We start from the raw sequence: 13,863 nt of genomic DNA, 5'->3' as shown, positions 1-13,863 counted from the left end.
CTCGGTGCATGTGTGTGGCTCTTAGGACCAGTACCTCCACCTCCTCCTCACCAGGTCTTCCCTCCTCTTTCCTCCTGCACCTGCAGGCAGGCTGCCCTTGGGGGACTGGGAGGAGCTCTGCTTGATGGCCCAGAACTGCAGGTCCTAGGTACTGGCTCTCCCTACAGGAGTGGTCTGTATGGGATGGGGGTACCCCCTGAGGCTGGACTTTGGGATTTCCCAAAGTGGATTCCATGGTGGAGGGTATTATGAGGAGGGAGGGTTCCATGGTGCAGTGGCTTGGAGGATGGCCAGAGTGGACCAAGAGCTCTTTGATGTCTCTCCTGGCTCTTGAGAGCCTTCCTGACACCAGTGGGCATGGTGACTCTGGCCGTGGGGGAGAAACCCAGTGGGAGCTGTTTGAGAAGCAGGAAGATGGGGAGACTGGCAGGGAAGGGGGAAGGTGTTCTGGATGGGGCACGGTCCCACCGCCTGGGGAAAGGTGAGAGGGTGTCCCCGCTGCCCTCAGCCCACTCAGGTCCTGGGGCCCTCCTCTCTGGCTGCTGCCCGAGGGGCGGCCCGTGGCCTGTCCTGCTTTCACAGCTCCAGGCGCAGAAACCAAACCTTTATTTTATTGTTTTCTCCTAAAGTTCGGCTTTGTTGGCGTCCAGGCCCAGGCTTCTAAGAAAGCAATCGAAAACCAGCCCCCTCGGGGCTCTCCTGTACCAGGCTATGGGGCAGCAGCTTCACCTGTGCAGGTGGCTTGAGGACACAGCAGCAACAGCACACTTGTCCTCCATCCCCGGGGACCAGACAGCCTTCTCACCTTCCAGGGGAATAATGGTCCCCTCTCTGAGTGCGCAGCCTGGCCCCCAGCCCTGAAGTGTAGGGTGGGCGGAGATGGGCGGCGGGGGTGGGAGTGGGAGCAGGGGCAGAGGGAGCCACCTGCCTTACCACCCCTCCTGTCCAGGTCATGGTAGGTAGCAGTCATCATGGGGCAGGTGACTGAGGCACAGAGCATGCTAGGCTCAAGCCGAGTGCTTCACCGATACCGTTTCTCTCAACTTTGTGGTGACCGTCCGAGGGTAGACCTGACCCCCAGTTGACAGATGAGCACCCCAGATGCAGTGCCATTTGCTTGAGGCCGCAGGACATGGACACAAAGTAATCGGGGCAGGGGCTGGCATAGGGAGGTATTCCTTGGTGGGGCCCAGGATTCCAGCCCTGCTGACAGGCAGAACCTGCTGTTTGAAGGGACAGGCTCTGAGGGCCTCCCATTGTCCCCTGCTCTCGGTTTGGGACTCGACCACTGGCCTGCCCAGCCTCGAGCAGTGGGGACCCTCTGGGGACTGGTGTGCAGTGCACCTTTGCTGGCTTGGCCCACCCCTCCCCAGGCTGGGTCACCCCCTTTCAGTACCAGGGCCCTCATCTGGCCCTGGGGACCCTGCCCGCCACCCTCTGGGGGACACCTGACAGCAGGTGCTGTGGGTCTGTGAGGGGCCGTTTGGGGTGCCCAGCATTTGGCTAAATGCCCACCAGGCATCGGGCAGACTACCCTGCCCTTCTTCAGCTCAAGAGTGGTACCTGGCAAGCTTCTCTGAGGAGGTGACGGGGAGGAGGTTCCTGAAGTCAGCAGGCCCATCCCAGGGAGAGCTGGGGGATGGCTCCTGCAGGAGTTGTGTGTGCCTGGGCTCTGTCTCCCCACCCCCCCCCCGTCGTGGGTGCCACCATCCTTTGGCCTGTGGGTGTCTCTGTGTTTCCCCAAGTCTCCCTCTGTGGCTGGTGGCATGTGGGGGCTGTGTCCCCAAGCCCCACCCCAAGCCTTCAGCCCCCTCATCTTGGGGCCGTTGGGCTTCTCTGGGGCCCCAGGAAAGGGAGACCACCAGGACAACACAACCCAGTCTGGGAGCCCAGCAGGGCTTCTGGCAGGACTTCTCTGGGTCCATCCTTCTGGGTCTGGGTGAAGGGGAGCTGGCGAGTCTGCCTCCCCCCCACCCCTGGGTGTGCAGACACCCATGTTCATGTGGATACTCACTCCAAGCCTGCTGCTGCCCAGGGCAGCCAAGGAGTGGCAGTTTCCTAAGGCTGTCCATGGCCCCACGTGGCTTCCTAAGGGCGGTGGGGACCCGGCTGTGAGGGGTGTGTGGCCTGAAGCCTGTCTTGCTGTTGACCAGGCCCACCGCCCACTGGACTTGCTTCATCCAGGTGGGGGTGAGGGAGGGCTGAAGTTTGGATTCGCTTCATCGCCAGGGGACCAGGCCCTCATATCTCCTTCCTGGGCCAGGCTCCTGTGCCCTGCCCCCAGCCGAGCCCCCATGTCCCTCCCTCTAGGCCCCCCATGATCGCACCCCCCCCCAGCTGGCCTCTGGATCCTCAGAGCAGCGAGTGGGGACCGTTTCTGCCAACACTGCAGCCACAGTGCTGGTGTCACCACACTGAGGGTTCTCATTGTCCCCTGTAGGAGGAGCAGAGCCCCCTGAGGAGCCCCAGCCAGCCACTGCCCCCGGGGGGGGGGGGGGGGGGCTTTCCCACACCTGGATTTCTTCCTGTTCTCATCCTTCCTCGGTGTTTTATCTGCTCTCGGAAGCTGAGCCCAGGGTGTGTGAATGGGGAGGCGCCAGATGGCCCTTTCTTTCTCTCCGGATGCTGCTGCTAGCTGGTGGGAGGGCTGCCGCCTGGCCCCCCAGCCCCTCCCAGCTCCAGTGGCCAGGGTTTGTGCTTGAGGTGGACTCTGCGCTGGGTGCGGCAGGGGACCACACTCAGCCATTGCCAGTCTTGACTCTCTTTCTGCAGGTGCGTAGGCTCTTCCCAGAGCACAGTTAGTGGCAAGAGGGAAACTGAGGCTGGGCAGGCCACAGGTGGTTGAGTCTAGACCAGGACAGGCTGGGTGCAGAGCACAACCTCCCCTCCCCAGAAAAGCCCAGGAGCCATCAGATGTGGAGGGCCTTCATACTGTCAGCATCACGGTGGGGGGGTGACCATGCTGCCCCCCAGAAGGGAGGGGTCTGTCAGCACTGCTGGTTGCAGCCCCCCATATGGGCCTGTCCCAGTTGTACTTGCAAAGTAGTTGTTCTTGAAAAGACCCGTGTCGGGGGCTAGGGGACAGGGTGACTTCTCTGGGTGAGTGGGATGGGGTGCAGGGGTACAGGAGTGGGACCTGCTGCTCAGGGGGGCCCCGGGGAGAAGTGGGGAGGCAGGTGTAGAGTGCTAGAGGCTCAGGGCCTCATCTCCCACCTGGGCTTTCCTTTCTGCTTCGTTTTCTCATCACCCCTCTCCCCTGGGCTCCCCCTCCTCGGCTCTACCCTCATCATCCAGCTTCTGCCTGTCTGCCCTGCCTGCCCCCTGCCCCCCACCCTCTTGCCCCCCCATACCTGCCGTGCCCCCATCTTCCCCACCCCATCCTGTTCTCCCATACTCCCCCCTGCCCTCTCCTCTCCTTGTCCTCCCCCCCACCGTCCCCCTTCACCCTCCCATCCTCCGTCCCCCTCACCCCATGCCCTATCCCAAGCACCCTCATCCCCCTGTCCCCCATCCCCCTTCATCTCCACCCTCACGTCCCTTGTTCCCCCTCTGCCCCCTGGCCTGCCCCCCCAAGGCCCCCACCCGGCCCCCTGCCCGGCCCCCTGCCCGTCCAGCCCGCCCCGTGGAGTTGGGTGGCCCTGCCAGCCCTGCAGACTGTTTGGAATAGTTTAAATGCTTTGACACTCGGGCTGCATCGGGTGGCAGAGCGGCAGTTTACTGGGTAATTCACATGCAGAGCCGCACCATAAATCTCGGGCGCTCAGTTGCCGTGGCACCACGGAGCGTTTCCCCACGTACAGTACAGTATTTCTGCCATCTTTGTTTGCATTGCGGTGAGTCATCAAAGTCTGTCTTGTACCAACACCCGGAGCCGTGCATTCCTCTGGCACCAACACTCCACTGTTTTTAAAGCTGGGGCTGGAGCTGGCATTTACTTGGGCTCCCAAATCAAAGGCGGCTATTCATTCCCAAGAGCTGCCTGAATGTCCGTCTGCATCCGGCCTCTTCATTTAGATGCTGTGCGCTGCCCCAGAGAGCCGGGCTGGGTGCAGCTGAGCTGCGGCCGCCAAGCCCGGCGCGGAGACTCTGCCCTGCTCCTGCTGCTGCTGCTGCTGCTGCTCCTCCTCCTCCTCCTCCTCCTCCTCCTCCTCCTCCTCCTGCTCTCCCGGCTCCTCGCGCCCTCCCCACCCCAAGGGCTCCCGCTCCGTTTGCTGCATTCCCGGAGCAGCTGGCGAGCCTGCCCCTGCCAGACTGAGCGGGCAGTGCCGGGCCACCGGCGGCAGCCGCCGAAGGTAGGTCTCCCCTGCGGGCGGGCGCCGCGGGCTGGCCGGCAACTTCTCCGCAGCGGGGGCACTGCGGGCCCTCCCCCGGCGGCCACCCATCTGCCCAACTCCAGTCGCCGGGGTCCGGGCGCTCCGCCCTCCCTCTGCCCTCCCTCCCCCCTGCCGCCCGGCGCCTCTGCGGCCGCCTGCACTTTCCTCCCGCGGGACAGAGCGGCCCTTTGTGCGGGCGCTGCTGTGCGGAGTTGGGCCGGCGCCTTCTCCACCCGGCCGGCACCAGCCCCCCTCCCGAGCCCTGGGCAGCAGATCCGCCTCGCTGGAGCTCTGCCCCCGCCCTGGGGGCGCCCGGCGGCGGAGGCAGCGGCTCCCAGAGCCCTTGCCGGGTCTCTCCCCCTGTCTCCCCCGACCCCTTTAGTCACCTGGGCTGGGAGCGAGCCAGCCAGGATTGGCCAGCGTGGGGAGCCGGGGGACGGGGAGGGCGGGCAGATGGGGCTGCGCCAGGCTCCCAGCAGCCGGTCCAGCCCTGTCCCTGACAGTGCCGGCGGCCTGGGGAGCCGGTCCCGGGGGAGGGGCCGCCTGACCTAGCTTCGGCTCCTTCCCCTGGGTGCCCCCACCCCTAGCCTTCTACCTCCACGGCAGCGGCCGGCAGGGCGGACGGGCGGCTTCTCAGCCAGTGGGGCGGGACCCTCCCCTTGCCGGCCCTCAGTCCGTCCGTCCGTGCGGCTGCTCTGAGGGAAAAGAAGACAAACCAGAAACCAAAAGCCTCCAGAAGGGCCCCTGCAGGACCCGCTGGCTCTGGGTGGTGGCCCCTCCCAGGGGAAGGGCTGTGAGGGGCTCCTCCGCCGCTAACTTTTTCTTGGGGAGAAGAGTTTGCAGACACGGCCTGCTGCCCTCTCCCCTCCTGGCAGCCGCGCGTGGCAGTGCCCTGTTCCATGTTCCATCCTCTCCGTCCTCTCCGTCCTCCTCAAGCGCAGGCCTCCGCTTCTGTCCCTGGCTTCTGCTCAGACGGGGCGTTCCTGCCCGAGGGTGCAGGCGCTGTCCTGGGGGTGGGCTCTGGGCGCCCCTCAAGGTGGGGGGAGCGTTCCGCAACTCCCCCTCCCGCCCCCGCCGGCCGGAGCGGGGCTGTGCAGCTCAGAGTCTGTGCAGTGCTGGCCACAAGCCCAGCCAGGGTCCCGCCCGGAGGAGCTTGGCCTCAGGACGTCCCCTGGGTTGCTCGCCCTGCTGGGGGGGCCCGGGAAGGGCACCGCATGCGGGGCGGGGGGGCACGGACATGCCGGGGTGGTGCATTCCCATAGGCTCGCTGGTGGACCCCGCCGTCCAGGAGCCTGACTGAGGTGTCCCCATGCCCTCTCTCCCGCAGATGTGCCCCTCTCGGGCGCTCCCGCGCTGAGTCTGAGGCGAGCCCTCTAGCGCCTGCCCGCCATGTCGCAGATGCTACACATCGAGATCCCCAACTTCGGGAACACCGTGCTCGGCTGCCTCAATGAGCAGCGCTTGCTGGGCCTCTACTGTGATGTGTCCATTGTGGTCAAGGGCCAGGCTTTCAAGGCCCACCGGGCCGTCCTGGCCGCCAGCAGCCTGTACTTCCGCGACCTGTTCAGCGGCAACAGCAAGAGCGCCTTCGAGCTGCCGGGCACTGTGCCGCCCGCCTGCTTCCAGCAGATCCTGTCCTTCTGCTACACGGGCAGGCTGACCATGGCGGCCAGCGAGCAGCTCGTGGTCATGTACACGGCCGGCTTCCTGCAGATCCAGCACATCGTGGAGCGCGGCACCGACCTCATGTTCAAGGTGAGCTCGCCCCACTGCGACTCGCAGACCGCCATGATCGAGGACGCCAGCTCCGAGCCCCAGAGCCCCTGCAACCAGCTGCAGCCGGCCGCCCCCACAGCCCCCCCCTATGTCGTGTCCCCCTCTGTGCCCATCCCGCTGCTGACCCGAGTGAAGCATGAAGCCATGGAGCTGCCGCCGGCTGCTGGCCCGGGCCTGGCCCCCAAGCGCCCTTTGGAGACGGGGCCCCGGGATGGCACGACGGTGGCGGCGGCCGCCACGGCGGCGGGCGCTGCCCCTCTCAAGCTGCCCCGGGTCTCCTACTACGGGGTGCCCAGCCTGGCCACCCTCATCCCCAGCATCCAGCAGGTGCCCTACTCCCAGGGGGAGCGGACCAGTCCGGGGGCCAGCAGCCTGCCCACCACGGACAGCCCCACCTCGTACCACAATGAGGAGGATGAGGAGGATGACGAGGCCTACGACACCATGGCGGAGGAGCAGTATGGCCAGATGTACATCAAGGCCACTGGCAGCTATGCAGGTAACGTGCGGCGGGGGCCTGGCCCCGAGACCCAACTGCCAGTGTAGCTGCGCCCCCTGCCCTGGTGGGCAGAGGTGAGCCTGATCCCTGCCCCTCTGGCCGTGACCACTCGGGGAGGCTGCTGTGCCAGGGGAGTGCAGGGGACGGTCCCTGACCCAGGCTAGCTGAGCAAGAGGGGCAGGGTCTTAGCTGAGGACCAGATGGTCATTTGATGCCGGATGAAACCCCCCCAGCCTGTGTGATGGGGCCTGCTCTCCCCTGGGCCCAGAGGAGACCCAGGGACCTGCCCGAGGGCTCATAGGGTAGCGTGCGGCCCACCTGCTCGAGGCTGGGGTGATCTGTCTGCCTGCCCTTTGACCTGAGCCTTCCCCCACCTGCCCAGGTGCTCTCCCCTTCCCTGTGACTCGGCGAGGCCAGAGACTCCCCAGTGCCTGGCTCATTTGGGTCCAGCACCAAGGGACAGGCTGGAAAGTGCTTGTTGGACTGAGTGAGCTGCTCCCCCCACATTGTTGGTGGGGGGCTCCCCTGCGGGGGACCTACGCCCCTGAGATGCCCCAACTTAACCTGGTGTTCTAGACCACATCCTGGTCCCCAGAGACTGTTCAGGGTTTGCTGGGCAGAGGGTCCGGTAATTGGGGCCCCAGCCCCAGATCGGGTGTCCACCTGCCTTCCGTGTTCCCCGAAAACTGGCTCTCTGCCTGGGCCCGCTGCCCGCTCATTTGCTTGCAGGGCCCATGTCCAGTGGACGGGCTCTGGACACACGGTGCCAGCGGGAAGTGACGTTCCAGAGTGGGGGCGCAAAGGGTAGTATGGGGACTCTCTCCTCTGTCCCTATGTCCTGCTGCCCTGATGAGGTCCCCCACCTCCAGGTGGGTACTGGTCAGCAGTGCTGGGGGGTGGGGGACCCGACTAGCTGGGGCCCTTGGGATAGCCACTCCCTGGGAGCAGCCAAGGATGTGTGTCTCTCAGCGCTGTGGGAAGTGGGGAGCCTCTGCCCTGGGCTCCTCAGGGGCTGTGGGTAGTTGGTTTCTCCCTAGAACTCATTGCTTTATTTGAATGCATGTTGTTAGATTTGCATGAATTCCACAGGACCTTAGCACAGACACCACCTTGATCTGGACTTGCTGCTTCCTCTCAGTGGCAGAGGGAAGGGCTTGGTGTCCCAACACCAGGAAAGCTGCAGGCTCTGGCTCGGTCCTTCAGAGGGCCACTGGACTCAGGCTTCAGGGAGGCCCCCGGGGACCTGCCCCGAGTGCAGTTCCCTCTGCCCACTGCTCACAGGCACCTAGGGTCTGGGTAACCTGCCAGGTGCAGGCAGAGGGAGCTGGGACCTGCCCAAGGAGCCACTGTGGTCCCCCATGGAGCCGACAGGATCCCAACCTCCAGACATCTCCATGTGGTGTGGCCACAGGCCTTGGCACGTATGGGATGGTGAGAAACAGGACAAGGTGCTGGGATCGCTGGGCAGGTACATCTGCCCCTTCACCCGGACGTGCCTGGGGCCCTCTTCCCACCTGGACAGTAGTGGCCTACCTGTGTCCTTGGGTTTTCCAAGGAACCTGTGGGACAGTGGCCCTGGAAAGGCCAGGGTGGGGGTTGGAGGCCAAGCTGCCCTGGGCTGCCTCATAGCCTTGGTAGTGACCTGGCTTTCCCACCTGTCCCCCACCTCAGCTCTCAACCAAGATGCCAGGGGCACAGGCCTGGCCCGGGACATTGTGTCCGCGGAGGGTCACCCATCCATCTTCTCCCTGGGGGCGTCGGAGGGAGGATGGGAAACGGGAGAGGGAAGTGGGCATGGGCGAGCCGCCCATGGGGCCAGCCCAGGGTGCTACAGTCTGGGTTTTCTCCTCGGCTAGACCATAATTGGGGCAGGGAGGGGGGGTGTGATTTCTTGGTTAAAATCTAGGTTATTGGCAGTGACGTCGCTGGCATCACTGGGCGCCGGGTGAGCAGGGAAGAGGGCTGTGGGGGAGGGGGCCGTAGGGGCCAGCGGGTCGGGGGAGCCGCCCCCAGAGGCCAGCTGCCCGCACCCCAGGCTCCCTCTGTGCACTGGCTCGGCTTGCGGAGGGGGTGTCCTCAGCCCCTCGGGCTGCTGAAGAGCCTGCTGCCCATAGTCTGGGGCCCTGACACAGGTTGGGCAGGGCTGGCTCTGAGCTGTGGAGTCGGGAATGCCCCAAGGTGCACCCCCATTTGTGAGGACCCTCAGGGATTCCCCTGCCGCCTGGCCTCTTTACCCACCCATCAGCTGAGAGGCTGGCCTGAGTCACCTTCAAGGGTCTTTTGACCTGCACCCCTGTGGGAAGGCATGGGACTGCCCACGGGGCCCTGTGTCCACCCTCCACCTCGGGAAGAACCAGTAGTAGCTCCTGCCTGGTGAGCCTCTCGTTTTGGAGATCAGGGAATTCAATATGACAGATGAGGTTGGCTGGCCGTCCCCTGGCAGCCTCGCTGGGTTCCTGCCTCTGTCCCCTGCGTCTCCTGCGCTCCTTCCAGGTCCTACCTACTGGGCCATGGCAGGGAGACACCACTGCTGACTTACCTTGTCCCTGGGGACACTGGCGTGGTTTCTAATTTGTTGCTCTTAGGACCCAGTGGCCAGGAAGGGCCTGACCAGGGGCAGGGGATGTGGGCAGGGTGAGTCAGGCTGCCTCCTGGTGCCCCCAGCCCACATCTTGGGGCAACGTGGTCCCTCTATCCCTTCCTCCTAGCTCCTGGCTCGGGGTGGGATCTCCGCGGGGCTCGGGAAGCCCCTGCTCCAGCTCTGAGCTCTGGAGGGATGGGGTCTTCACACCTGCTGCTGCACTGGGAGTGAGGCGCTGCTCCTGTCATGGCAGAGGGTGGGGCACGGAGGGTGCCCCAGTGCAGTACAGGTCTGTCCCCAGGCTCTCCACAGGCCGTGAGCAATGGTGGCCCAGATGAGACAGGTGGACGGCAAGCAGGCCTTGATGTTGGCTCGGTCACCACGAGGCAGGATGGGCTGCCCCCTGGCCCCAGGGAGTGAGGCTTAGGGGCGGGAAGAGTGAGCCTACCAGGGTGTGGTGAGAGGGGCTTGCTGTGCGACCTCTGCAGGGGTGGGGAATGAGTGTGGCCAGAGGGGCCACCCCTGTGCTACTCTGCCATGGCTGGGGTCCACGTGGTACCTCCACTGCAGGTCCAGCCCCTCCTCAGGGTGGGCAGATGCTTAACGGTCACTGGCAGATGTTGGTTCCTGAGACACAAGCCCTCCTAGCCAGGCATGGATGCCAGCCATCCCCTAGGAGGGGACCCCCACAGGATGCCGGCCAGGACAGATGGCCATGCACTGGTGTCCGTGTGTAGCGGGCCTGCCCGGCCTTGCTCCCACCTCCCCTCTGGGGGCTGGCCAGCTCCCCTGGGTCTACCCATCGTCCCAACACCGGGACGCAGGTTGGACGCTGGTGGTGCTCAGGTCCAGGTGTGGGGGGCTGGACGCATGGCTCTGCCTGCTGCGAGCAGGAGCTGCAGATGGTCCCTGTGAGCTCTGCCCTGGACCAGGCCCCGTTTAGTGGCACCCACGAGGTCGGTACTGCGTCGACTGCCCCTCTACCACGGCGCCCTGCCTGTCATGGGCCGCACCACCTGCAGCCCAGCTGTACTTGGGGGTCCCGCAGAGAAGGGGAAGGCCAGGTTTGTTCTGCGAATCTCAAGCCCAGCCAGCCCTCACTGGCCTGGCCTGGCCGGGGGTGTCCCCACGACTTTAGAGCTTGGTGCTGGCACGGGGAGGCCCTGGGAGCAGTGGGTGCTTCCTGTCCCTGGCCTGGTGAGCGCAGAGCCAGACAGAGGCAAGTGGGGTCCCCTCCCTTTGAAGGCAGCAATCTGGCCAGGGGCCTGCTTGGGCCAGGCGGGCAAGGGGCAAGGGCCTGGGTGTGGGGTGTTTGGAGGCTTGTCTCTGCACCTCAGGGGGCGGCCTCCCTGGCTCCCTGACCCTTGTGTCTCCTATCTCAGGCACAGGACAGAGTTCCTGGTGCAGGGTCACGTGGAGCCCTCGCCCCCTCACCCCTGGGGACCCTATCTCCTCCATCGGTGTCATTGAGGCGTGGACCCCTGTTCCTCTCTGGAACGGGTGTGGGGGCACCTGTTGGAGTCCCGGACTGTGGCACCAGTGTGCAGTCAGAGGGAGGATGTGTCCATCACCCCTACCCCTACCCCCGGCAGCCTGCGACCCCCTGTCACTCTGGATGTCAGGTGAACACGGTGGAGCTCTCATCCTCCCGCTTCTCTCATCAGCGCAGTGCTTGTGGGGCCCATCCGTACTGTGTGGGCCCGTCCTTTGTTCCCTACCCTTGCCTTGTGCTCACTCAAGTATTTGTTCACGATAAAATACACTGACTCCGAGTGTACAGGTGATTGAGCTTGGTGTTTGGAATTGTTCGAGCACCACAGTTGCAGTCAAGCATGGAGCGGTCTGCCTCCCGTACGATGTCCCTCAGGACCTCTTGCCCCACCTGGCCCCCGCTGCCTCCTTCTGGCTCTCTATCCCTAGCCCTTTGTGTTTTCTAGAACCCCTGCAAACGGCATCATGCAGAATGGAGTCTTTGATTTCTGTCTCCGTGTTCTGTGATTCATGCATACGGTGTTAGTCCTCGGGCCTCGTGGTCCCATGCGGTGGATGAGGCCACCAGCAGCTCTGCAGGGGGCTGTGGTTATCTTGATGCCTTGAACACCTGTGTGCTGGTGGGACTGCTGGGCCCCACGAGAAGCGTGTGCAAGCGCCCGGCTGCCACACGGTCCACTCATCTTCTGAGGGTTGTTCCTCGTCGTGGATGATTTTACGGGTTTTCCCCTTAATTTTACTGACATTGGCGTTGCATCAGCTCATTGTCAAACGTGAAACCCCCCCACCTTGCGCTCCCGGGGTAAACCCTACCTGGTCATCATGTGTTGCGGTTTTTATATGGTGCTGGGTTTAATTAGCGAGTGTTTTCTTAAGGGGTTTTCTGTGTGTGCACTTGTGGGGAGTGGGCACCCATGTCTTCCTTACAAGGTATTGTATGTCTGGGGAACATGAACCTTCTGCTCCTTTCTTTAGTTTTTGAGAGTCAGTATGAGGTTGATGTTCATTTCTCTTGCGTGTTTGATAGAATTCATTTGCCAGTGAAGCCGCTTCATCCTGAAGTTTCTTATGGTCACTCTTAATTGAGTTTTTAAAGGATAAATTCTGTTCCTTTGGATACAGAGCAGTTTTGGGTTTCTCTTTCATCAGGTGCCAGCCGTGGTGATCTGTGCATCTCCCGGAGCTCCTGTGCTCCCGAGTCCACTCTGATACTCCCGCGGCCGGGGCGGCTCTGGTTCTAGGGTTTGCACCTGCTGGCGCTTTGCATCCTTTTCTTTTTAACTTGCCCATATCTTACGGGGCGCTGCTCACACGAGACACGTGGTTGACACTGCAGTTTCATGCACTCTGATGATACAACTTTTATCTGGAGGGCTTCATTCGTCTATGCTTGGTCAGACTTTCAGCGGAGCTGGGTTCAAGTTGGGCACCTTACTGTGTGTTTTCAGTTCCTTGTTCCCTTTCTTCCTCTCTGCCAGTGCTTTTTTTTTTTTTTTTTTTTTTTTAACATTTTATCTATCATTTGAGAGGAAGAGCAAGCGTGTGAGAGAAAGCAGCAGGGGGAGGGGGGGACAAGCAGATGTGGCACTGACTGTGGAGCCCAATGTGGGGCTCGATCCTGTGACCCTGAGATCACGATCTGAGCCCAACTGACTGAGATGCCCCGATGCCCCTCTGCCGGCACCTCTTAGGTTGAACTTTTCCTCATGATCCTTCTTACCCCTCTGGTGACACCCTGTGTGCTTAAGAAGAAAGTCGGGTAAAATTTACCCGTTTTTGGTCGTCCTATCCTCGCCTCTGCGCACAGGAGCCGGGACAGCCTCCCCACCCCACAATGTGTGGCCCTCAGGGGTCCCTGGCTCCCCCCAGCATATGTGCCCTGCTGCCCCATGTTCTCCCATAGACAGAAGCACACAGCCGTGGACACAGAGCCTGGTGTGCGCTGTATGTGTGTGTGGGCCTGCTGTGTGGCCACACCAGTCGATTTGCTCCCTCACCCATCACAGGGCATCTGCGTGGCTTCTGTGTTTCAGTAGTCACGTGCAAGGCTGGTGTGAACCTTCGCATACCCATGTTTGCAGGGCTTTAGGTCCCCAACCTCTGGGGTGTTTGGTAGAGTTTGTTTACCTACAAAGCTGATTCACCCTGCAGTTTATTACAGTCATTGTTCATCACGAGAGAGTTTTTAAGGATAAATTCAAGGTTGGGGGGGTCACATGGCAAGTGTGTGTTTGACTTTGTCAGACGTTGCCCAGCTCTTATATGAAGAATGAGGCCGTCACACCACAGACGGCTGTGCCACATTCTCGGCAGTGCTTGGCCTTGTCTTATTTTCTTTTTCTTTTTAAAGATATTATTTATTTGGGGATCCCTGGGTGGCTCAGTGGTTTAGCGCCTGCCTTTGGCCCAGGGCATGATCCTGGAGTCCCAGGATCAAGACCCATGTCGGGCTCCCTGTGTGGAGCCTGCTTCTCCCTCTGCCTGTGTCTCTGCCTCTCTCTCTGTGTCTTTCATGAATAAATAAATAAAAATCTTAATAAAATAAAATAAAGATATTTATTTATTCATGCGAGACACAGAGAGAGAGGCAGAAGAAGCAGGCTTCCTGTTGGGAGCCCATGTGGGTCCCAGGGTCACGCCCTGAGCTGAAGGCAGACACTCAACCACTGAGCCACCCAGGCATCCCTGTCTTGCTGTCAAAGCTGCTCCGTCGGGTGGCGGCGGTGTTTCTCTGATGTCTGATGACGTTGGATCTCGTTTGTGTATTCGCCACCCGGGTATCGGCTCGGGTCCGCTGCCTGTGCACCTTGGCCCTGTCTTACTGGGCTGTTTGGGTACCAAGGGTGTTGGACACTGTTGACAATTGTGAGTTCTTTGTGTGTATATTCGGGGCAGAGGCCTCTGGTGGGTGCATGATTCACGAATGTTTTCTCCTGGTCTACTGTTTGTCAAGTCCCTGGATAGAGAGTCTTTAATAAAACACATGTTTTTGGGGGACTCCGTTGGTGAGGCGTCTGCCTTGGGCTCAGGTCGTGATCTCGGGGTCCTAGGATGGAGTCCCGCATTGGGCTCCCTGCTCTGTGTGAAGTCTGCCCCTCCCCCTGCTGTGCGTGTGCGCTCTTGCTCTCTCTCAAATAAATCAGTAAAATCTTTTTAAAAACACTTTTTAGATGTTTTTTTAACATTGTTGAAGTTGAGCGATT

General features: G+C 62.1%; 1 protein-coding gene across 3 annotated transcripts in view; it reads left to right on the top strand.

Annotated features, from left to right (window-relative positions):
• The window catches only part of NACC2 (NACC family member 2), a 63,221-nt gene that overhangs the window by 32,242 nt on the left and 17,116 nt on the right, over positions 1-13,863 (top strand). The window contains exons 2-3 of one of the 3 annotated variants that reach the window (XM_072778656.1): positions 5,641-6,068; positions 6,432-6,588. In XM_072778656.1, coding sequence (XP_072634757.1) covers positions 5,703-6,068; positions 6,432-6,588 — 523 coding nt within the window. In that variant the 5' untranslated portion in view covers positions 5,641-5,702. Of the gene's footprint in view, positions 1-4,014; positions 4,293-5,640; positions 6,589-13,863 lie in introns of those variants that run through there. The other 2 variants (XM_072778655.1, XM_072778654.1) reach the window with 2 other exon arrangements.

Source organism: Canis lupus, chromosome 16, assembly GCF_048164855.1.
Source record: "Canis lupus baileyi chromosome 16, mCanLup2.hap1, whole genome shotgun sequence".
Taxonomy (NCBI): Eukaryota; Metazoa; Chordata; class Mammalia; order Carnivora; family Canidae; genus Canis; species Canis lupus.
Note: the sequence above shows the minus strand (reverse complement) of the source record. Positions and strands in the feature narration are given on the sequence as shown.